The sequence below is a fragment of the Globicephala melas genome, chromosome 1 (genome assembly GCF_963455315.2).
Source record: "Globicephala melas chromosome 1, mGloMel1.2, whole genome shotgun sequence".
NCBI lineage: Eukaryota > Metazoa > Chordata > Mammalia > Artiodactyla > Delphinidae > Globicephala > Globicephala melas.
Genome location: NC_083314.1, coordinates 19529905 through 19554970, shown reverse-complemented (window position 1 = coordinate 19554970; position 25066 = coordinate 19529905). Strand labels below are relative to the sequence as shown.

Below are 25066 nucleotides of genomic sequence, written 5' to 3'. Positions count from 1 at the left end.
GGCAGGTACACTTGCTGGTGTCTGGGCAGTGATGCTGGGAGGTGGCCTGAGGGGGAGCAGAGGGGCTACTCGGTGACTTCATGAGTCAAAACTCCTCCCTACAGTTCTTCCTCCCCACTCTCCAGCCATTCAGAGTTCCTTGAGACTCCCCCATCTGGCTGCTTTCAGGACTTCTTTTCCCATTGAAAGTTATTGTCCGTGGTTACTTGGTTTTGCCAGTATCAAAATGTGCGTTGGGGAGATGGAATTTGGGAATGAAAGAGCACACTGTGGATAGTTCATCCAAGAGCCTCTCTCCTCCAAGTTGAAGTGTTTCTTTTCCGGAGAAGAGAATGGCTATTTGCTGTTCTGTGGGAGCTGCCTGGCACACAGCTTAGAGCACCTTAGAGTTTAGGCCTTGGTCACGGCCTCTACACGTGTGTGCGCATGTGCACGCACACACATTTTAGGGAACATTTGTAAAATGGGCACTGAGCGTTAACTCATTTAATGAAGATAATAGTAGTCACCTCTGTCTGCAGCCGCTACCCAATATAGTAGCCATGAGTCAACATGGGGCTTGAAATGAGATGAGTCCAAACTGAGGTGTGCTATATGTGTAAGATACATACTGGATTTCAAAGACTTTGTACAAAGAAGAATGTAAGATATTGCACTGATAATTGTTTTACTATTGATTACATATTGGAATGATGCTATTTTAGACAGGTTGAGCTAAGTAAAATATAAAAGTAATGTTAATTCTACCAGTTTCTTTTTCCTTTTTAAAGTGCAGCTATGAGAAAAAGATTTGTTACGTCGTAACTGGCATCATACTTCTCTTGAACGGTGCTGGTCTCAGTATACTAATAACAGTATTATTAGCTCTACTTTTTAGATGAGGAAACTGAGGCTCAGAGAGGTTAAGTAAATTCCCAGTCACACAGCAGAAAGTCAAACTCAGGCCAGTCTCACTGAAAAGCCGATGTTCTCCCCCAGGACAGAACTGTTGTGTGATGCAGAATTTGTCTGGCTTTTGCCCTTGGTGGTTCCTGGGAGGTAACCTCTAGTTACACCTGAGCTTATGCTACTGTGAGATGATTTAGAACAGGGGTAGGTCATCAGAAAGACCGACCATGTGATTAGAGGGTGGGGGCTTTGTATTAGTCTGAGCTCCTCCTGGGAAGAAAGGGGGGCTGGAGATTGAGTTCAGTCACGTGACCAGTGGCTCAATCAATCATATCTACGTAATTAAGCTGCAATAAAAACTCAACACCAGGAATTCCTTAGTGGCGCAGTGGTTAAGAATCTGCCTGCCAATGCAGGGGACACAGGTTCGAGCCCTGATCCAGGAAGATCCCACATGCCGTGGACCAACTAAGCCCATGCACCACAACTACTGATCCTGGGCCATGAGCCACAACTACTGAAGTCCACGTGCTGCAACTACTGAAGCTCATGCGCCTAGAGCCCGTGCTCTACAACAAGAGAAGCCACTACAATGAGAAGCCCGCGCACCGCAATGAAGAGTAGCCCCCACTCGCCACAACTAGAGAAAGCCCACGCTTAGCAACAGACCCAACGCAGCCAAAAATAAATAAATCAATCAATTAATTAAAAACAAACAAAAAACTTAACACTAGGGCTGGGTTCAGCTTTTTGATTAATGAACACAACCGTGAGCTGAAAGGGTGATGAGTCCGTAGGACACAGAATCTCCTGGTTCAGGACCCTCCCAGATCTTGCTCTGTGTGTCTCTTCATTTGCCTGGTCCCGATTTGTATCCTTTATAATAAAACCGTAATAGCAAGGAGAGCTCTGCAAGTCATTCTAGTGAACTAGCCAACCTGAGGGGGATGTGGGAATCCCAGAATTTTCAGCCAATTGGTCAGAAGTGCGGGTCGCCTGGGAACCCCTGGACTTGTGGCTGGTGTCAGAAGTGAGGACAGTCTTGCTGGGGACCATGCCCTTAACTTGTGGAGTCTGTGCTGACTCTGTGTTGTTATGGTCAGGGTTGCACGGCAGTTTTGCAAGAATAGACTGCCTTCCAGCGAGATGTTTGTTTTAGGGGCATGGTGTTTGGGAAAGCAAAGTACTGTATGTAGCTTAACTTGCTTGTTTCTCTACCCCCACATCCTGGGTGACAATGGCCAGTTACGCTCTAGACTTGTAAAATGATTCAGTCTTCCAGTAACTGCTTTTGCCCACTAGGCTTAGCCCGGAGACAGGGTAGCCTCTGACACCATCACGCCCAGAACCTTCCAGGCTGCAACTCTTGGGGTCCTCTCTGCTTCTTCATCTCCCAGATGACACCACATGAGAGGTGGTGACATACATATGTTACATACACTTTGGTACCAGAGATTCTTAAATATTGGTGTTGGGATTAAGTTCCTTATAGGAAACTGTTGTAGGGTGACAGGACGGGTAAGGAGTGGTTGTTTTTTTAAGTAGTTTGCAATGTCTAGAATCACACTTTTGTCGTACGTGTCCTATTACATCTGCTAAACACTGTGTCCAGATCAACTGTTGTCTTTTCTTCGGGGGCTTTTGTTTGGATTTTTAAACCATCACCCCATGTGTTTTTCTTTTTTGGTTTGTTTTCTCCTTCCCACTTAAAATAGACACTCTGTCTTCCCTGTGGTCCAGTAGCCATTACCCTTCTGTTCCTGCTCCGGTCTGGCTCTTTTCCTGCCAGGCCCTCTTAGGTCACCAGCTCCTAGAAAGTGGACTCCTACGAGGGCATCCTGGGGCTGCCCAGGAAGGCATATTTCTAAGAAGAGACAAACTTAAGCGGTGTAGTTATGGCATAGGGAGATTCCTTTACCAATGAAAACCAGGAATGAAACAAAAAGGGTTCTAGAGTTGGAAAAGAGGTCTTTTGAAATGCCCAAGATGACTTGATTTCTACCTACTTGGGCCACAGCTCTGGGCACTTTGCATACTGCCATTGTGCCAGGCTTGCTCTTGTTCACTAAAAAATTATTCACAACCTAAAAGTTGAGAGTTATGTTTTATTCGGTGGGAATTTTTAGGACTTCGAGCCCGGGAGGCAACATCTCAAGTAACCCTGAGAGAACTGCTCCTAGGAAGTATGTGTGGGCAACGTCGTGGGGGCGGGGAGCCAGGTTATGTAGAAGTTTTGCAACAAAGGGCTGGTAGTCCAAACGTCAAAAGATTATTGTTAGTTAAGGAAAACCAGCTATCCCAAGTTAAGGAATTTAGCGCCTTTCTATGTATGGGAAGGTGCAAGAGTCTGGGCTCACTGAAATCATTCCTTTCATATGCACCTCAGCTCTCTGGGGCCAGGATCCTGTGCTTTCACATCCTGAGTTCCCTCAGGGCTCACCGGCTCATGTTGGAGGGCTGCAATCACTGATGACTGTGACATCCTTTGTTTACTGACATGGCAGGCAATATTCCATTTCTCACTCTCCAGAACTGTTTGGCTTTAAGGTTGGGGACAGTTACCTCTTAGGTAACTGCCACTCTCAGTAACTGTGGGAGGTAAGTCCCAGTTTCTAAGAAGGATAGAATGGGTTTATCAGAACCAACCAAAGAGGGACAGAAAACTGGGCATTCTCTTCTGACACTGTGTCTCTGAGCATCTCACCTTCCGGAGGACCAGAGGCTCTGATGCCCCTTGTCTGTCTTTCAAGAACACCCATAATGTTACCCCTGTGGGAGAGCAAGGGCTGTAACCATCTTTTTTAGAGAAGAGGGAAACTCCTGTGTCTGAAGAAAAAGTTCTTAAGATACAATTGTGTTTTAAAATGGACTCCAAGTTAAGTAACTTGCCCGAAGGTGCACGGTTAGAGGAAGGGATAGGAGGACCCCAGAATTCCTGATTTTAGAACCAGCCTTGTGTCCCTTCAACAAGAGGCAGAAGAAATGGACCTGGGGGTGTTGAATTCACACTGTGTGAATCATCTATCTGTTACCGCTCACCTTGTCTCAGTGGGCCGGCCAGCTAGCTGGGAGGGGGCCCAACCAGATCTTGCGTTTTGTACTCTCAGTACTGTCACCCCAGCCCACATTTAATGCTTAATAAATGTGTGTGGAAATGGACTGGGGGTCCCTCCCACTGTTCCCTGACATCTCGCAGACTGATTTCTCCCTACTAAGCCTCCTTTTCTTGTTCATGGCTCTTTCCATCCATTCATCGCTTATATAGAATGTCCAAGGAGGAGGCATGGAGAGGGGAGAAAAGGTTAAAAGCCCACCAGGAAAAAAAAAAAAGCCCACCAGGTATGAATTGTCTTAGACCCCAGCCATCCTCGGGCACGGCTATTTGTCAGTCCTGCAGGCTGCCTCTTCTCCGTGAGCCTTTCCAGCCCTCCTCCCCAGCCTTGGGAGTGACAGGATTTCTGTGTCCTCACGCTAAACTCACCTGGCTGGCCCTGCACCTGTCCTACACAAGTCACAGTGGGATGGCATCATTTCAGGTATTCTATTTTTTTTTAAATTTATTTTATTCAAGTATAGTTGATTCACAGTGTGTTAATTTCTGCTGTACAGGAAAATGATTCCGTTATACATATACATACATTCCTTTTCATATTCTTTTCCATTATGGTTTATCACAGGATATTCAGGGATTCCTAAAATGTGTCTTCTGCCAGGCCTTTTGCTAACTTTCCTCTATTGTTGCTTCATCTCTCCTTCTTTCTCCCATTTGATTGATCTTCAGAAACTATATATTATTTAAAAAAAAATTTAATCTTCCAAATTCCTGGCATTATGCTGAGCAACACATAATACATGCTTTACAAGGAACGGGCCCTTTCTCTTCTCATTCCAAAGCTCATTTAATCTAGAAACGTTTAATGAGGCCTACTGTACAAATCAGGTACAGCTGTAGGTCTAAACAGTAGTGAATCCTTACAATTTCTATTAATAGCTACCAGTATTAGCTCATTCAATCCTTGCAATGACTCTTATTATTGCCTGTTGGTACTATTATTAGCCGTACTTTGCAAATGAGGAAGCTTGGGTGCAAGAAGGCGAGGAACTTTGCCGAGATTATTCTGCTGGAAAAGTGTGGAGGCCGCCTGAGCCACAGGGCAGTGGTGCTGTATTTCGTCCAAGACAGATGACAGCCCGGCTTTCTTGGGATCCGCCTTTTAATAATAGCAATAAACAAGCGAAGAAATTAACAAGTGATTTCAGATAAGTGATCAGTGAAGACCACAAAACTTTAAAACGTCATGGTACAATGGTAGAGATCTATGGGAGGGTAGATAAAGGCAAGACCTTTATAAGGTGATCCCGTTTGATCTGAGGTCTGAATCACCTACTTGAGGACCTAGGGGAAGGGAGTTCCAGGAAGAGGGAACAGCACGTGCAAAGGCCCTGAGGTGGGAGGCAGGCCCTCCCGGCCTCACATATCCTACGATGGCTGCTCTCATTCTTGCCATTGTTCATCAATGTCCAGTTTATCCACACTCTGCTGAAGTTATAGAATGCTGGAATTGGGAGAAACTTAGATGAACCAAACCTCTGATTTTCTAGAAGTGGCAAGAGGGGTCGCTAGCACCCAGTATAACTTCAGCGTGGAAAGAAGGGCTGTGTTCCAAGTCCTTACTGTCAGGACTTCTGTCCGCCTGAGCAATATTAGTCATGGCTTCAATGGGATGTGGCTGGGAAGTCTGACGGTGCCAGATGTGGGGTGCATACCAGGTCACCACTCCGTTTCACATGTCCCAGGTTGAACCGACTATTACTTGGCTGGCCTTCCACTTAGCCTTAAGTCTACGTTGACATCATTTCAGGTGTTCTATTTTTTTGACAGTATATATTCTATTCTATTTTGACAGTATATAATCCCAGCTCACCTTCTCAGCGATGTACTGGCCTCCTGGTTGTTTTATCTTCTCCTTCATCCCAGAAGGTGGTCCACTACATGGGGACGCACTAGCTTTTGACCTGATGCAAACTGGTGTATCTCTTAGCACACAGAGGCCTAACCTGGCTTCAGGCTGACCTTTCCCAGCTCAGCCCTCATGCAGGGGTTGGACCTTTGGGCATGGCTGTCTGGGTGAACCCCTGAGCTGGGAGAGCTCACGCCTGCTCTTTCTGGCAGTTTATCCTTAATGCTCAGACTTGCTTAGTATTCTTGCCAAATATAGAATTCAGCTCAGTGACTTGAGGAAGTTGTTGCTATGCCTTTTGTGAACTGAAAACACTGGTTCAGGAAAACAACTCACAGTTTGATGTTGACACTTGATCCTTTCCCCTACCACTTCCTGAATTCCCTACGCCACAGCCCTTTGACCTCCAGATCATATGAAAACACATGGTCGTAAAAGATGTTTGTTTGGACATGGGGGCTTCATTCACAGCGAGTGGAGATGCACACACCATTTTTGGCTAGGCACTTCCATACGCCATAGGGATGGAACCCACCCGGACTTCACTTGTGTGACCTTGCCTTGCTTCCTGCCTTGCTTCCCCTCCTCTTGTCATAGACATTTGTAGATGACCTTTTACGAATGTAACTTCCAGTGGGAATGTTTCACAGTAGAAATATGCTCTCTCTTGAGGCTTGTTCTTGATATTTCTAGAGATTTATTTAATTGGACTCTACTTAAATCCCATTGGGAAACATACTTTTGCTGTGAAGTTGTAATGTGTTTAATTTGGGGTCTAAGATAAATGTTGGTCCTCAGGGGAGGTGGATTGTTAAGCAACAGTTTTCCTTTTGTACAGTGGGCTTGTTTAATGAGTAGCTTTAATGGGCTTTCTTCTGTTTGTTTGTTTAGCAATGCTTCATTACTTAAACTCCTGCACTGCAAAGCAAAGAATGTTTTCCCTCTCTTCAGAGAATTAAACAATAATGGGGACTATCTGCTTGAGCTCTTGGGGAAAATATGGCTTTGTGTTTTATAGCTCTCTCCTCCTGTTAACATTCTTCCCTCTCTAACCTTCCAGTATGATCTCATGGATTTTTTTTCCCTTCCCTTAATCCGTCTTGATGGATTAACCAGTGTTGAGCTATTTAGTGAACAGAGGAGGTGAAGCCCTAACATGGTATCGAGTGGCCTCCCAAATACACAGAAGGTCTCCAGCTAAACTGCTTTTCAACCCAGAGAGATGCTGTAGGAAGGGTATAGGTCAATGCTGATCCATAAGGAGAGTATACGTAATGAGGAGGCATGTGTCTTTGGGAGGAAGAAGTGGGCCCCTCTGCTTGCAGCTGACTTGTAGAATGAAGGTTCTGGAAGATTCCATGGGCTTGCTTCTTATGAGCATTCTGTCCCTTAGGCAGCATCCCCATCTTGACCTTGGACGACTTCTGGCTTGACTTTGAGATATGGTACCCACTTGGGTGGGCTCCCAGGGACCAGGTTCTCAGGCAGTCCACAGCTTTGGGTGTGGTTCTTCAAAAGTAAGAATTATAATTTAGCTTTTTAAAAAAGTGAGCTATACTGGGAGTTAAAAGTAGTACTGTGTTAGTCTGCTTGGGCTGCCATGACCAAATGCCATAGACTGGGTAGCTTCAACAACAGACATTTATTTTCTCACAGTTCCGGAGGCTGGAAGTCCAAGATCAGGATGCTAGGATAGTCAGGTTCTGTTGAGGTCTTCCTGGCTTGCAGATGGGTACCTTCTTGCTGTGTCCTCAATGGGAGAGAAAGAGGGAGACAGGCAGACGGACACAGAGAGACAGAGAGAGAGAGAGCAAGCTCTCTGGTGTCTCTTCTTATAAGGGCACTAACCCCTATTAAGAGGACCCCACCCTCATGACCTCATTGAAACCTAATTATCTCTCAAAGGCCCCATCTCCAAATGCCATCACATTAGGGGTTAGGGCTTCAGCATGTGAATTTGGGTGGGGGAGACACAATTCAATCCATAGCAGGTACAAAACATGTATTCTGAGAAAGAAAGGGTATGGATTTTGCCCAGCTTTTGGACTATAGGTAAATTGCACCATCTGCTAGATTAACATTTTTCTGGCTCTCACTTTCTCTTTTCCTTTCAAACTCATATTGATCATGTATTATGGACTTCTGAACATTCAGGAGCTTCCCACTGAACTTAGAATAAAATCCCAACTGCTTAATGGCCCTCAGAGGCCCTCTGCAGACTCTTTTGCCCTCCTCTGGTCACTCCCTCCCCCTCATTCTGCTTCACCACATTCTGTCCCTTTGAGTCATCGCAGGCCTCACGAGTGTCCTGCCTTTGCCCCTAGTGTGATTCTCTCTGCTTCCACTGTTCTCCTGGACCCCCTCCCCTCCACCCCTTTTCCAAACTAGTCAATCCCTTCTTATCCCCAGAGAGGCCGGCCCTAAACCCTGATCTAATCACTCCCTCTCACAGCACCCAGGAACTGGAGGGCACCTCATGGCCCTTATCATCCTTAATCATTACCTTTTTATTTGTGTGTTTGTATGTTGATCATCCATCTCGTCCCATTGGACCCTGACCAGTGGGGAGAGAGGGACAGGGGAGAGGGAAGGGACATCTTCAGCCTGTCACTCGAGTCTCAAAATGTCTGGGAGGGCTTGCTGTCTGATAAAAGAGATTTTAAAAGTGAAGCTTGTGTTCCTATAACTGGTGTGTCTGTTAAGAAAACCCAGAGACCCGAGCTACGTGTTTAGGATGTGTCTTTCTCCCTGGGAGCTGGTTGGCGTGGGCTGACATAGGTAAAGGTTAGACATGGAGCGACCAGAAGGAAATCTGAACCTGCAGATTTTCAGGAACCTGAGGCTTGAACTTGGCTGTCTTTCTATCAGCCCCTCTTTTCCCTCCATATATATCATATCATATTGCCCGTGATTTGATAGGCACACTTCTTAGTGGAAAGCCATAAATTTGCTCTCTTTAAGTGGTAGTTTTGTGAGAGGGAGTGAAGCTCAGTCTCAGGGCCGATGAAGTCCCAGTGAATATGAGGCTCCACGAGGCGGACTGGGAGGATGAAGGGGGCAGCTGGACCCCCAACAATGTCCACGCTGACCAGTCCAGGCTCAGCCTAAGGGAGTGTGGAAGGCTTCTTCAGCCCCTCAGGCTGAGGGAGCGACTTGGAGAAGTCATTTATGCCCACCCACTGCTTTCCAGGTGGTGCCTCCCGAAACCTTTTAGAGACAGAATGGGGAGGGTGGGTGTGAAGATGGGGTTTTCTGCACCAAGGGGGGCTCACAGTGTGTGTGGGAGGGCAGGGGGGAGGCTTGACCCCTTTTCCCACCCACACCATCAACTCTTTAAAAATAGGTTTAAAAATATTCTGTGGATTCATTGGACATTTAAGCATCAAATCAAATATATTCCAGGTAGGCTCTCCCTCTTGTTTTCTTACCCAAGTGTTTTTTTTTTTTTTCCCCCGGTACGTGGGCCTCTGACACTTGTGGCCTCTCCCGTTGCGGGGCACAGGCTCCGGACGCGCGGGCTCAGCAGCCATAGCTCACGGGCCCAGCCGCTCCGCAGCATGTGGGATCTTCCCGGACCGGGGCACGAACCCGTGTCCCCTGCACCAGACTCTCAACCACTGTGCCACCAGGGAAGCCCTCCCCAAGTGTTTTTGAGAGAGGGAGGGGGAGGCCGGGAGGGAGGGCGGAAGAGGAGCAAACACAGGCCGGTTGGCTGTAGAGGACAGGGGCCCAGAGGGTGCTTTTCCTTGAAGTCACAGTGACTTCTGCAGAACCTGAGGGGTTCCTTCCTGGCCGTGGGAACTCTGCCATCTTAACTTTGAAGCCTGCTCTCAGAGAAGTCATCTGCTCATTAAAAGAACACAAAGCTATTTAATTGTTGTCTTTGTGGAAAATTACATGACTGTCATCAGCTGTTGCTTCTGGCAGTGCTTTCTGTTCTAATGTAAATAAATGAGGTAACAGATTTAAAGAAACAGGCTGTATTTACATACTTGCGAAGTATCCTCTCAAACAATCTGCCTGTGTTATTCAAATACACACAAATTAAACTGGTGGTATCCTAAACACTGGTTACCCTTTAAAGCCTTAAAGTAGGAATGGTAAGAAGGGGGCAACACAAGTGCACCCCCCTTCAAGGGTAGTAACAAGAATTTGCCTTTTTTGTGTGCAATTGAGAGCTACTTCAGCAGGCTGAAATTTAATCCCCAGCCCTTTTCTCCACCAATTCGGTAGTGAGGGGACTTATGTGTACCGCAAGCAACTTTGTTTTTTTAAATTGATTTTATTGAAGTGTACTTGATTTACAATGTTTTGTTAATTTCTGCTGTACAGCAAAGTGATTCAGTTATACATATATATACATTCTTTTTCATATTCTTTTCCATTATAGTTTATCACAGGATATTGAATTTAGTTCCCTGTGCTATACAGTAGGACCTTGTTGTTTATTTATTCTTTGTTTAATAGTTTGCATAAGCTAATCCCAAACTCCCAATTCATTCCTTCCTCAACTTCTTTTCCTGTTTGTTTGTTTCTTTGCTTTTGTTTTGCTTTTAAAGTAGCTTTATTGAGCTATCATTTACATACCATAAAATTAGCTCGTTTTATTGAATTATAATTGACATACAGTATTACATTAGTTTCAGGTGTACAACATAGTGATTCAATATTTTTGTACACTACAAAATGATCACTGTGCTAAGTCTAGTTACCATCTATCATCATACAGAGTTATTTCAATAATATTGACTATATTCCCTATGCTGTGCATTTCATCCCCATGACTTATATATTTAAGAGTTGGAAGTTTGTACCTCTTCATCCCCTTCACCTCTTTTGCCTGTCCCCCAACAGAACAAATGAACGAACAAAACAAAACTGAAACAGACTCATTAGATACAGAGAACAAGGTGGGGGTTGCCCGAGTGGAGGGAGGAGAGGCAACTTCCGAGCAGAGGGTGGGGTGGCAGGGACACAAGCAGAATCTTTTAAACTTTGACAAAAACGTGCCAGGGTCAGCGTTTCTTGGAAGGCATACAATTAAAGCTTCATTTTCAATTTTTGTAAATCACAGTTCCTAAGTCATTGGATCTTTCTGATTCGGTTTGCTTTCTTGAGGTGAATATTTAGGCAGGAGTTAAAAAAAAAAATTGTTTCCACTGAGGGTATTACAGAGATTCTAACAGTCAAAGAAGGAAGCAATATATTTTAAGACAGAAGAAATCAGAGCCCCCAAACAAGTTAATAATTGAAAATGGTTGTAGAAGTATGCAGAACCAAAAATTTAGCTGAAAGCATATTGTAAATTATACAAAGATTAGGGAGGAGCAAAAATTATTGTTTTTAATTCTTGGTACATATGATAGTCAAGTATTAGCTTATTTCCAGAATGGCAGATTTTACAGTCTACCGAACTGTTGGGGTAGAAGGGATGGCACGTAATCTGAGGGAAACAAAAATAAGATACCTGAGTTACAATGATGATACAAACGATGTCTATTTCAGGTAAGCATCAATAGTCTAAATTATGATTTTTTGTCCAGCCGAAAATCCAGTGAAAGGGCTGTATTATTAACTCAAAATTTGAGGATATTCTGGTATAAACTTTTGAGGAATTTTCTTTTTTTCTCTCTCAAAACATCACTAAAGACAACTTTGTTAGATTACTATTAAGTATAAGGACGGGAGTAATCTTTAGTCTATTTTGGAAGGACAGTTTTGGGAGGGGCATTCTTGAAGTAATTTCTACCTATGGTTTGTCACTAGGTCAAACAGATACCAGAGAGGTCCTTTAACTTATCTTTTAATTTTTATAAATTATTTCCAAAAGTAGATTGATCACCCATTCATGACCAAGCGATTGATATCTTCCCTACAGCTATTGGTATCAAACATATTAACAAATCACCTATCTTCCTGTGACATATAGCGAAGTCCTGTGTACAGAGGGATTTAAATAAGGTTATTTCTGCACTCTTTCCCCGCTGCCTTCTATATAATAAACTGTCTTCTGTAGTTGGCTTTTAAAGTATATCTGTAGAGAATTTGTATCTCCTAAGAGAGAACAGACAGTAAAAAAAAAAAAAAATCCATGAAGTAAGGGACTAACATATGAGCAGATATATCTTCCTGGAACACTTAACAATATTTGCACAGATAATCAAAATGTGCTCAATTGAATTCAATATCCTAATTTATTTTTAAAGAGTTTTAAGCTCTATGGTGACTCGTCTATGTTTTTTCACACATTGGACTTTTCACATGTAAGCAATGAAATGATGTGATTTTAGGGATCACAGGGGTACTCCTCTCTGACTCACGGTCCCCACCAGCAACACTGTTGGACTCAGCCTCCTAAGTCTCTCTCTTCCCCGGTAACAAAGTTGTTTCTTTATCCCTTTTTTTCTTACCTTAACACCTGGTGACACAGCACTTTTGACTCATGCTCCCTCTTTGATACAGCCTCCCTTCATTCCCCTTAGGAGAGAATACATGTTCCCTGGGGACACGATCATAGGACAGTTTAGGTGATACCATCTGGTATTAAACTTGAAATCATTCCTACTATGAAATCCCTAGTCATGTCAGTGACCTATGAAGACAATTTCATAGAAAACAAGAGTTAGAAGTAATCTTCGTGGTTCTAGTTTGTATCTCTAATATTTCTCCTGTTAAGGTGGATGATTTTCTTCCCTGAAAATTATGAAACAACTCTGACCGGCCCCATCTTTGGGAGTTTCGACTCTGGAAGCCTGACGTCAGCTCCGGTTTACTCAGGCTTTGTTTCTTCCACAAGGATCCTTGTGAGAATAGAATCTTGGGAGTCTGCTTAGATGGACTCCAGTTTCCATGGAGGGCCCACGAAATAGTATCCATCAGGACCCCTTTTATACCAATATCTTTCCCATTTATAGTGATAATATCTAACTCATGCAGCATTTTATCCATATTAAGGGCCCTGTGAGATAAATACTACTGTTAACTCCACGTTATAGGTGTGGAGATTTGAGGTGCAGAGATGTTAACTAACTTACCAAGGTAACACAGCTAGTTAGTGACGGAAGCCAAGATTCTCAACTCAAGCAGTCTGGCTCCAGATTCTACATTCTTAACCACTATCATCAAGTACCATTTTACTTTAAAAAGCTAACCACCCAATAAGAAACTCTAAACAACAAAAAGGGGCAGTGAATATGCTCGCAGCAAGCTTGTAGAAAAGTTCAACTTGAGTTCCCTTCCACTTTTCTTTGGGTGTTAATGTCATTTGCTGACCTTCAGTGAGAGTTTTCCTTAGATTTCTGAAAAATGCTCACTTTTCAACTTAGCATGAAGCCAAAAAGCTGGTGTGCCAAAGTGCTGGCCATCTTTGGACGATGGAAATCTCTTGCTTATAGATTCTGCATTTGGATGTCGTTCCTTTAATTTGCCATCCAGAGCACTGCTTCTGAATCACATTACAGAGGGCTCTTGTGTTTCTAGGGCTGCAATAGCCAACACAGCTACAGGAGGTGAAATACATCTACAAAGAGAGATTTCCCACTACAACTAGAATCCGTTGCTTCAGTGGGACTGTCACCTCACTGACCTCCCGTTGGAGGAAACTCACCGGTTGCATTTCTACGTGTTTTGCAGGGGTGCTGGGTATTCTTTGTTGTTGCCATTCAGAATCCACATGCTGATCATACTTATTTTGGCAGAGAACCTGGTTTTGAGATAAGGTCTGAAATGTTTGCCCCCAGCACTGTTGCTCATGCCTGGGAAATATTTGCACTGATATCTGGGAGCAGTTGTGTGTCTACAGAGATCACTCAGCCTGGTGGGGACTTGGGGACACAGGGGAGAGGAGGGGAGGGAGGAGAGAAGAGTGATTTTATTGAAAACACTCAATTCTCCTCTGGCAAACCCAGGAATCCAAAGACATACAGGCTTTCTTGGGAAAGCTAGGACAAAGAAAAAATGAAATCAGATGGGTTTGTTTAAGAAGGATAGGGAGCTGTTGCTTTCTTTATGATAAAAGTATATTATTTAAACTTTAAAACTGCTCAGATACCTTGGTACCTAGTTCTTTTTCAATAAGCTTTTACAAATAAAAACTCTAGAAACATCAGCCTATTATCATTGAGAGTCTTTATATTAAGCAGAATTTATTTTTTCTGGATGATAACCTCACATCTCGAAGCTCTTTTATTCATTCAATTTGTACCTTATTTTTCCCTCTTTTTCTGCCTTCTTTTGAATTTTTATTTTTGAGATATGTTGTGTTAATTACTGATGTATAGCAAAGTGATTCAGTTATACATATATATACATACATTCTTTTTTATATTCTTTTCCATTATGGTTTATCACAGGATACTGAATATAGTTCCCAGTGTGATACAGTAGGACCTTGTTGTTTATCCATTCTGTATATAATCGCTTACATCTGCTAATCCCAACCTCCCACTCCATCCCTCCCTCAACCCCCTCCCCCTTGGCAACCACAAGTCTGTTCTCTATGTCCGTTTCTGTTTCATAGATAGGTTCATTTGTGTCATATTTTAGATTCCACACATAGGTGATATCATATGGTATTTGCCTTAGAATTCTTTTTAGGTCTTTAAAATGGCAGTTTTCCACAGTAGTGAAAATAAGTGCTTCATATGTGCTAGATATCATTTCAAAGTACTTTATTTTTATGAATCAGTTTAATCCTCAAGACTGTAGTGTGAGGTAGGTGTTCCTGTTTTATATGTGGGGAAACGGAGAAGCCAAGAGGTAAGGACCTTGTGCAGGGTCTCAGAGCCAGTATTTGGCAGTGTCGGGATTCAGGCCTGAGCAGCCTGGCCTCAGAATCACTTGCACTGCGCTTAGGGTTCTCACGAACTTCAGAGTCAGCGGATCAGCTGGAGGTGAGGACAATAACAGTGATGACATTGGGGTAATAAGATGTTATTTATCAAATGCCTGATTATATGTTTACATAGGCTTCCTGTACCACAATTCTATGGGTAGGTGATATTAAGTCCACTTTACAGATCAGTAAACGGAGGCTTAATGAGGAAAAGGGATTTATACCAGGTCTTACAAACTCTCATGAGACAGAATCACAGTTGCAACCCGGGTCTGCCTGCCTCTAACCCCTCTCTTAACCACCATGCTACACTGCTTCCACTTCAATTGTTAGTTATCATCTTGTAATATTCCTATGTAGTAATAACAAATATGAAATAATCAAAACTCCTCATTAAGTGATCAGTCCGTTCGGCTTCTATGATACGTGATGGGGTAGGGTGGAGGGAAAGTAGTTGGAAGGGAGAACCACATTAGCCATCATCTTCCCTTCATCCCTCCCTGGCTTCCAATTCCAAACCTCTAAGGGAAGAAAACAATCCTCCCTACAGACATCTCTCTCAAAACCACCACTGTGAGATTCTACTGGTTCATTTTGCTGTAAGCGCCATCCCCAGAGAGAGTTCTTTAACTGCAGTATCTAGCTGTGCACAACCCTTAATGAGAACTGATGCCGACACTGGTCAGCAGACTGGCAACTGAACAGACTGTTTGTTCATATCCCTCAATGAGGGTTTCCTCGTCTAGTTAATATGTGTGAATTAGAATATTTCCTTTTCTATCCACTCTGCCTCCAAAGATTCGATGAACAGGGTTCCCACGTGGCTTAAACATACAATATACACATAATTTTGCACGTGGGCACCCCCTGGGATTCGGAGTATTTTGTGTCTGTCTGTCTCCAATGCCTTCCCCTCCCCTCCCCTCCCCCATGGGTTTTTTTCCCCCCATTAGGCAAATGGAAGGCCCATGCCACCTGTTAGCATTACATCATTGGCTCCCCAGAACACAGTTGCACCAAAGGCCTTAAACAAAGTAGTTCTTCTTGTATTGTTTGCACTCAAAGAGCTGATATCATGCCAACTGATGTCATTGTATGTCTTTGTGTAACTGCTATGGCAACTGGGCAGGTGGGGAGCCTCCAGCTGATGTCATTGGGAAAGGAGGTGTAGAGACAGAATTTTAAAAAGCTGTATGCTGCTTTTTTCTGTGTGTGTGGTTTTCTGGCATGCATTTTTTAAAAACTAGCTGCTTTTAAGACAAATTACAGCTTGAGTACACTAAATAAGAACAGAGAGAAGTTCCCCCCCCCAATCCACCACGTTAAAGACTTCTTTTGAATCTGTTTTGTTGTTCTGTCCTCTCATCTTATACAGAAAAGTGTAACAACTGTCTTTTTATTCAAAAAACAAAAAGTGAATTAGGTTCCCATTACAGAACCACTGTGGAACTGTTTACTTGGATTTTATGGAGCCAAAGCTGAGCAGATTTTAAAATAACTCTTTAGTCTCTTTCGTGGAGCTTGTGATGGTGACAGCGGGCAATTTCAAATTTTTGTTTAGGTATTCACTAATGAAGTTTTTCTGGTGGTTTCCACTTCTTCTATCTACTTGAAAAATGATCTCTTTGGGTCCAGACAAACTTTTTGTTTTAATCAATGTTTCATAGCAGAATAATAAGATGTAAGGGCAGAAGTTAATTCTAGAAATCAATTAAAATGAATTTATAGCTGTTGTTTTTCTATTCCAAAAGCAAAGACAGGTTTTGATACTCACAGGTGGTCATACTATTACCCCCTTTGAATGATCTTTGAATCATGACAGATCTTAATGAAAATATGACTTCCCAAGTTTATACGACTAGTGTGCATGGGCTGTGAACAGCCCTGAGGCTTGGTCTGGGTTACAGCCTGGAGCTTCCTGCTGTGGTTGCCAAAGATGAAACTTGAAACGGAGAAGGACATAGGTTCAGAAACTGGTAGACAGATAGACTTCCTGTATTTATTTCAACACAACCATATCCTGTTCACCCATTATGTTTCCTCCTTTATCTCTTGAAACTATCAAGACAGAAGCAAGGCATCTATCTGGGGGAGGGTGAGGTGGGTCAATGTTGGGTTCTGGTGGCTTTCAGCTTCTAGATCTCCAACTTCCCCCTCTGTTCAAAGGGAAGGCCAGAGTGTATCTAGTTGGTAAGAATTAGAGCTCATTTGGTAGTTAATAATGTCAACTCTGATTTCATAGCCCTTACATGTATATTGTATAATTTGACCTCTGTAATAATCCTTTGGGCTTATCCACAAACGTATCTGACAAATATTAAAGGAAAAGTTTAAGCAATAAACTATGATCTATAAATTTCCTGACTTCAGTGTTCTTTTTTGCATGTTTTTTCAACTTTTGATCACATGTAAGGTGAATGTTTTTAAACTGGCTTTTTTCATTTAATATTAAACAGAAACACTGTTTTCATATTCCTTTCACAACTTTTAATGGCTCCATAATATTCCATTGGGTGCACATGTCAACTTTTCCCTTTTAAAAAAATGTTTTTGACCTTTCTAGAAAACTGCTGTAGCGAACATCTTTATGCATCTAGCTGGCTATCTTTGGTCTGATGATTTCCTTAAGATACATTCTCATAAGTGACACTGCATTTGATGAGGGGGAGGTTTGCATACTTTATGTATGTTTCCATTCATTCCAGACTCCCAATCACACCTAAGAGGTATATGCCATTGCCCTCATTTTACAGACGGGGAAATTGAGGCCCAGAGAGAGAAATTAATTTATCCAGGTCACAGATGCAGGAAGTGGTGGAACTGGGATTATAGCCAAGATAACCTGGTTCTTCCAGTGTCCCTGCTTGTAACCATGCTGCTGTATTGGGGGCAAACTTAGCCTTCTGGGTAAGGTGAGCTTACAAAGAGTGCAAGGCACACACACCTACACTGCCCAGGTACAGGCAGAAATTCTACACCCAAGGAAGTCATCTGTGCCTTCCTGGGCTCCCAAAGTGTAAGGTTCTATATAGGCCACTGAGCATATGGCTCTTTGGGGCAGAACAAATTTGCTGCTAATGAAATTGCCTGATGCTTCGTGGAGCTCTTTCCAGGGGAACATGCCCCAGTTTGTATAAAAAGCACATTTCCAAAGTACTGCATGCAGTGATATCCTCCAAAGTTTGTCCTCCGTCTCCAAATGGACTTTCATTTGTATTTTGATTTTATTTTAAAAAATGTAATAAGCAACTAAACACACTCATTCCTAAGGGGAAAGTGATATATTCTGCCAGCTCTGAAGTTCTAGGGGTAGTCATTCTCACTTTCTGTGTTTTTGTTCCAGGTGGACTTAGCAGTTTTAAGCAGAACCATGAAAACCTCTGTGACAACTCCCTCCAGCTCCAAGAGTGCCGGGAAGTGGGGAGCGGTGCGTCCGCGGCCTCGAGCATGCTACCTCAGTCCATCCCCAGCACCCCCGACATCGAGAATGCAGAGCTGACGCCCATCTTGCCCTTCCTGTTCCTCGGCAACGAACAGGATGCCCAGGACCTGGATGTGATGCAGCGGCTGAACATTGGCTACGTCATCAACGTCACCACTCACCTACCCCTGTACCACTACGAGAAAGGCCTGTTCAACTACAAGCGGCTGCCGGCGACCGACAGCAACAAGCAGAACCTGAGGCAGTACTTTGAAGAGGCTTTTGAGTTCATTGGTAACTATCTCCTACGGGGAAGTCTCATCTTCCGCCTTCCTTTCCTCTCTGGCTTGGGCTTTGATATCAAGTCCAAGATTTATGCCTGTGTTGCAAAAAAAGCTCCACCGAGGTGTTTTTGGGCTCTGCCACCTGGTGCAGCCAAAGTATTCTCCTAAGTCGTAACCCATCAAGTGTATTGGAACCATGGTTATAAAAGAACAATAATTCAACTGGGTTGGGATCCGTTCAACTAGACCTCCACATCCCTCAAGTTCTCAATGAAAAAGTGGCAGGGGTTAGCACTGAGATGTTCTATAACACCATCTCAAAAGAACTGGCAGGAAGTAAGAAATTGGCGGCCAGAGCAGGAACCGTGGGTATGTAGTCTACTGGTGTCCCTAGGCACTTTGCAGGGAGTAAAAAACAGCCGGCCCTCTGTATCCGCGGGTTCCACATCTGCGGATTCAACCAACCACGGATCGAACTCGCGGATACAGAGGGCTGACTTTCCTATGCCATTTTATATAAGGGACTCGAACATCTGTGAATTTTATCCAGGAACTAAACCCCCGCGGGTACCCGAGGCCAGCTGTATTGTGAATATGACATCTCCCTTACTTTGAGTTAAATTTCTTTGCCACTGCTTGAGGCAAAGGTAGTGTTTGCTGAAGGATTGTTTCTGAAGGATCTTTTTCAGAAACATAATGCTGTAGTGAACATCTTTACGCATTACTCAGCACAGAGGAGAGAAAGAATGGGAGTGGAGGGGTGAGGGGGTGGGGGGGAGTAGTTTTTCCCTTCTGTTTGCTTTGCCTCAGTTTTTAAACAATGGGTAGCAAAAAGGCTTGAAGTTGAGTGCTCATGAGATGGTACTAGATTCCCTTAGTTTACCCCAGACTCATTGAAGTAGGAAAGATCGAATTGTATAGCCCATGTAGTTACCAAGGAGAGAAAATTCTAGCAACAGCAGGCTTTAATCTCTAGAAGGAAGCAACGGCCAGCCTAACCCTAATCTTAAACTTTAACTTTCGCTGCTTCTAAGCCTCAAACTGTTGCAAGGCTCAAATTATCACTTGGGGAGTACCTGACACCCAGCAGGTGCTCAACAATTTCTTTTTTTTTTTCCCAAGTGATTCCAACCTTTCTTACCACAAAAGGGTGACCCAGTACTTTTCCTAAATATTGTAGCAGATTGTTAGTGGCCTCTGTCCCAAGAAGAATGCACTCATGTTCAGTGCTCCTTTGTCAGAAAAAAAAAGAAAAACAAAAATAATACCCTTGGATTTAACAACCATTAGGGTGGGTGGGTTTGCTGTAGAATTGGCAGCTCTGGTCACTTAACCCAGGCATTTCCTTGCTAATTGTGCCTTTATTTATTGCAGGACCATAGAATGTTCAATCTGGAAGGAAATTCTGAGTGGTCACTAAAGGGACCAGAGCCTAATGCTCTTGACTGTGAGGCCAGGAGCCTTTTGGGAACACAGTGTTTACAAGGCTCTATTGGTTCTCAATGGGCAATGATTGTGGATGCAAAGATACCTTAGATTTTTTATTAGTGATATGTGAATCAAACCTTGAGTCCCAAGGAAGAAAAGTTTGTCACCAAGTAGATGAGGAACTTCCTGGTTGATATATGATGTTATGAGTGCAATTTTATCTGAATTAATTCCAGTTGGGGGAAGTTAAGAAATTGTTTTTCGGGCTTCCCTGGTGGCGCAGTGGTTGAGAATCCGCCTGCCGATGCAGGGGACACGGGTTCGTGCCCCGGTCCGGGAAGATCCCACATGTTGCGGAGCGGCTGGGCCCGTGAGCCATGGCCGCTGAGCCTGTGCTTCCGGAGCCTGTGCTCCGCAACGGGAGAGTCCACAACAGTGAGAGGCCTGCGTACCACAAAAAAAAAAAAAAAAGAAATTGTTTTTCTTTTAATGGGTAGCATAAGATATGCTTAGGTTCTAAGAGGATTTTTAGTCAAAGCACCCACATTCCTTATAGATTATTCAGGCTCACCTGGTGTTTTAGAAAGAAAACAAAACAAGTAATAAATAGCATTTAACCTCGAAAACAGTTCCGCATCACACCCTGCACAGGCACAATATTTTATTCTCATTGTTATATATCATTGGATAAACTGAAATCTGATAGTCTTGCTTTAAGGAAAACACAGCTGGTTTTAGAAACATAATAGCATTCACAGAGAGTCTAATATAAACGAAGCAGAGTCTAGGTTTAGGGTTTAACTATGCCAGTTTAGTTATTCCTGAGTCAGGTGATATTATTCGTATATCTCCTGAGCCTGGTTAGTTACAATTATTCCCATTATTCAGATAGGAGGATTGAGGCTCTGGGGAGTTATGTGATTCACACAAGGTCCACCACAAGGTGGAATCATGGTCAAACCTAGCCCTTTGTGGCTCATCTTCTTACCCCCATGCTTCCCCATTTTGAGGTGGAGGTCCTTAAATAGTGTGTGCTGAAGAGGAGAAATTGAAAACAGGAGATACTTTCCTAAAATACAGTTATCTATAGGAAGCAAGCTAAATTGCTGGGTTTTTAAGATGAAAATTTGCACAATGTTTCTTTGCTTAATCTACTAGCGGGTAGCCAGTAGAAGTAGTTTTTGTTAGAACGGGACTCTCCTTACCATCTCCTTTCCTACTCTTCATCTAATTGGTATATTTTCCAGGGATGCTTTCTTTGGGATGCCTTTTAGTTTAGAAGTGTCATTAAGAATCCATTCAGGCAGTGCCCAAGTGCTATTCTCCTGGGCTTTTAATATACCTGAAAACCTTTAAAGTATTGCCTTTTTCAGTTGCTCTGGATTCTGAGCCATTGCTGTTAATTCCTTCATCTTCTGCATCATTGCCATGTTGGAAAGGCATGTGTAGATGCAGAGGGGGTTGGACAGTTCAGATGTAGGTGACACCCTATGCCTGAGAACTGCAAGTCTTTAACTTTGCAACAATAGGGTTTGCTAGTGAGAAGCTGAATGTAGTAACTTTCTAGTTGAGTTTTGTTCCTTTAACCCTCTTCAGAGTTTCCTAAGACTGAAACTCTTATCCATTTAGTACCAGTTTCTGCACAGAGCATTTCTATAGTATAAAACAAGAAATGCTTTTTCTCTGTCACAGGTAGGAGAGACATTGTTAATAACACTAGTTTTGACAAGTGACACAACATGGCGATAGAAATTAACATCCTGAATCAGAGGGGTCTACTTAACCAGTAGCTTGTTTGACATTTAGGCTAGTTGTGTTGTGGCTCCATCCTCAGTTGGCCACCGTCACCTGTGAAGTCAGCTATTATTGTGAATGACTCCTTTACCTAGCCTTCTCTTTAAACGTAGAAATGTAGCTTCTTATTCATACTAATATTACTTTTAGTCAGTTCTGGAGGTTGTGACATAAACACACACAATTAACTAGTAAACTATACTTAGGTTCAAAGCCATTTTGATGTCTTCTCTCTCTACAGAATATGGCATTGTCAAGTCTAGAGAAACGTTAACCTCTCTCCCTCCATCTCTCTTTCTCCTTCTCTGCACCTCTTGCCTTTCTCCCTTGTTCCAGAGGAAGCTCACCAGTGTGGGAAGGGGCTGCTCATCCACTGCCAGGCTGGGGTGTCCCGCTCTGCCACCATTGTCATCGCTTACTTGATGAAGCATACGCGGATGACCATGACTGATGCTTATAAATTTGTCAAAGGCAAACGACCAATTATTTCCCCAAACCTTAACTTCATGGGGCAGTTGCTGGAGTTTGAGGAAGACCTAAACAACGGTGTGACACCACGAATCCTTACGCCAAAGCTGATGGGTGTGGAGACGGTTGTGTGACAATAGTCTGGCTGGAAAGGATGACTGTTCTCCATTAGGAGACGAAGAGGAAGGAGGATGGATTCTTTCTTTTCTTTTTTTCTGTCTTTTTTTTTTTTTTAGATGGGGTAAAGTTTGTGAATGGAAACAAACTTGTTTAAAACTTTTTATTTTTAACAAGTGTGAGAAGAATTTAACTTTTGATGCCGTTGAGATTTACTTCCCGCCAACTGACAAAGCAGGGAGGCTAAAGACGTAATTTTTTTAAGTCAACAATAAAAATGTAACAAAATTTGTTTCTTCCCCTTTTCCTTTTAAGCTATTTGTAGAGTTTACGATTAACTAGTCTGTGCAGGTTCATAGACCGAAGATACTACACTTTAAACCAATTAAAAAGAACCCAAAGTACGTAGAAAAGACGTTGAATCATGAAGACCTGGGATCTGCCTGGGCTGTCCTTACGAAAACAAAAAACCCAACCAAACCAAGCCCTGCTGTGCTCACTGGTGCAAAGAGATGATCAGGGCAGCTTAAGTGGTCTAAGAACCCTTCACATTCTTTAAAGAGACAAAGGATACTGTTGATTTTGTGTGTTTCGTACTCTGGATTACTTTTTCCCCCTCTCTGGGTTTAAGAGATTTTTTGAAATAGCAAGGAACTGACCATTATACCATATGCCTTCACTGGCTTCTTGTGCAATAATATGGTGTTTTGAGTGTGCAAGTGAGTTAGAGCTGGCAGCTGAATGATAGACAAATAGTGCAAAGTTGCCAGCTTGGAGCTGGAAAGGAATTAAACAAAACCAATTACTTTTCTTTCCCACCTTTTTCCTTTGTTTAACTTTTTTTTTTGATTTGATTCTGGTTACAGTGCCATAAACCTTGTTACATATGTATATCAGAATGTAAAAAAAAAAAAGACAAAAATTTATTTAAAAATATTTTTCTCAAAAAAAACTTGGTGTGTTTCTGTTGATTGTGTAAAAATTTATTTTCATTATATAAATGAAACTCATTTGGAGATGTGTCGTTTTTCCTCCTCTTTTTTCTCAGTTCAGGTTCAAGCATCTCATAGCTCCAGGAACTTGTACGTGTAACATAATTGGAAATAAACACACATGTTTATAAAGGGAAAGAGAGATGAGGGAGAGACAATAGTCTCTGGCCTTAGTGTGAAGCACAGAGAATTAGCAAGGGAGTAAAAAAATGCTCCAGTCTGCCTAATCATAATCTCCTCTATTGCCACAGCCCTACCATCCACTTCTGCCAAAGTAATTCCTCTTACAAAGCGGAAGCTTCAGGTAACCTCCTTAAAGGCGTGAGAAGGTTCTATATCAGCCTTTGAGCCTTGGTGATTAGGTCACTGCCAGATAGATTGGTTAGAATTCTGTGATCTCCCCAGTGGCTCTTTGATAAGTATTTATGACAATCTAACAGCTACGGGTATTGACACCTCCCTCCCGCACTGTCATTTGCTCACTCAACATCTTTGGTAACATTAACCACATAGTGTACACTGCAACACGTTGCTACTTCCTACTTTTTTGCTAGCAAACTGAGCTCAGATTCCTAAGTTCAGCTTCCCCATCACGCTTGGCTAATACACAGCTAGTGTTCCATGGGCTCCCAGTCCACAGCAGAGTAAGAGTGGGGTAGGGGAAGAACATGATTCAAACGTTTTCTATGTTTTATTAAAATAGATGCCTCCAGGGATTTGGCCATAGGGAAGATTCACAGCAAATTAAGATTTGCCTGAGGTGAGAAAGTAGAATTCTGGCATTTTCAATTCTACGGGACTACATTTGGACATACTGTTCTTGTGAATATGTGCTGATAAGTGTTATAATGAAATATTTTTGACATTTTAAAAATAGCTTTTCTATTAGAAGTGATTTAACTTTTTCTTTTATTAGAAAAGTAGAGACTGACGTTAATAGGAATTAACTGAGAGCTGTCTTGAATGATTTTGGTTTACTACAAAGTGTTAGGATGAAAAGTAAATTTCTCTTATGGTGCTTTCTACTCTGCAAACTAACAATTTTCTTGGTGCTAGAACATATTTAAGGAGAGGGGTTGATGTATAATTAGTGATTTAAAATACATAATGATTTACTGCATATTTCTTATTCTTTATTCTAAATCCAAATGTTAAAGTTCTAATACTGTAAGTTTTATTCCCTTTCTTTTCTTTCTTTTTTTTCTTTTTTTTTTTTTTAACAAACAAGATGAACAGTGAATATAGTTTCCCTCCTTTAGCTACATGGAAATAATTTATGTTTTTTGAACTTTATGATTTTGAGAACAAGACTGTCCTGGGGCAGATAGAAATCCTGCCAACCAGCATACCAAGAATTCTGAGAGAGACTCAGGTCTTTTTTGCTAATCTGTTTTGAGTCATTTAGCCTCTCTTTCTTCATGAGGAATGTTAATCATTTCATGAAAACTACATGGATTAACCAAGCCATTGCTCTAGAAACCAGACTCCCCTCAGTTTTGTTACTGAACCAAACTTGCATCTGCTCACCCTCAAGCAGTAAAGTCAATCTATTGACACCGGGTTGCGGTGAAAGAAACTGCAGCGTTTATTGCAAGGCACCAAGCAAGGAGTCCAGGGCAGCTGTTGCTCAAAACACCCCAACTCCCTGATGGGTTTCAGCAAAGCATTTTTACAGGTAAGGTGAGGGAGGTTTGTCCCGGGGTATGTGATCAGCTTGGGCACGATTCTCTGATTGGTTGATGGTGAGGTAACAGGGCAGTGTCACAGGGCTTAACATTATCAGTGCTTAGGTGCCAGTAGGTCTGGGGGCTATGTGCTCATGGTCATCAAGTAGTTAATTTCTTCCACTTGATGGGGGTTTTATTTTATTTTATTTTTTT

At 42.6% G+C, this 25066-nt stretch overlaps 1 protein-coding gene across 2 annotated transcripts in view; it reads left to right on the top strand.

The window, feature by feature from the left end:
- Positions 1-24547, top strand: part of DUSP10 (dual specificity phosphatase 10) — a 41428-nt gene extending 16881 nt beyond the window's left edge. Inside the window, exons 3-4 of one of the 2 annotated variants that reach the window (XM_060299194.2) lie at positions 18026-18397; positions 21946-24547. In XM_060299194.2, the coding sequence (XP_060155177.1) occupies positions 18026-18397; positions 21946-22211 (638 nt within the window). In that variant the 3' untranslated portion in view covers positions 22212-24547. The remainder of the gene's footprint in view (positions 1-18025; positions 18398-21945) is intronic. The other variant, XM_030868348.3, reaches the window with a different exon arrangement.
- Positions 24548-25066: the final 519 nt, after the last annotated feature.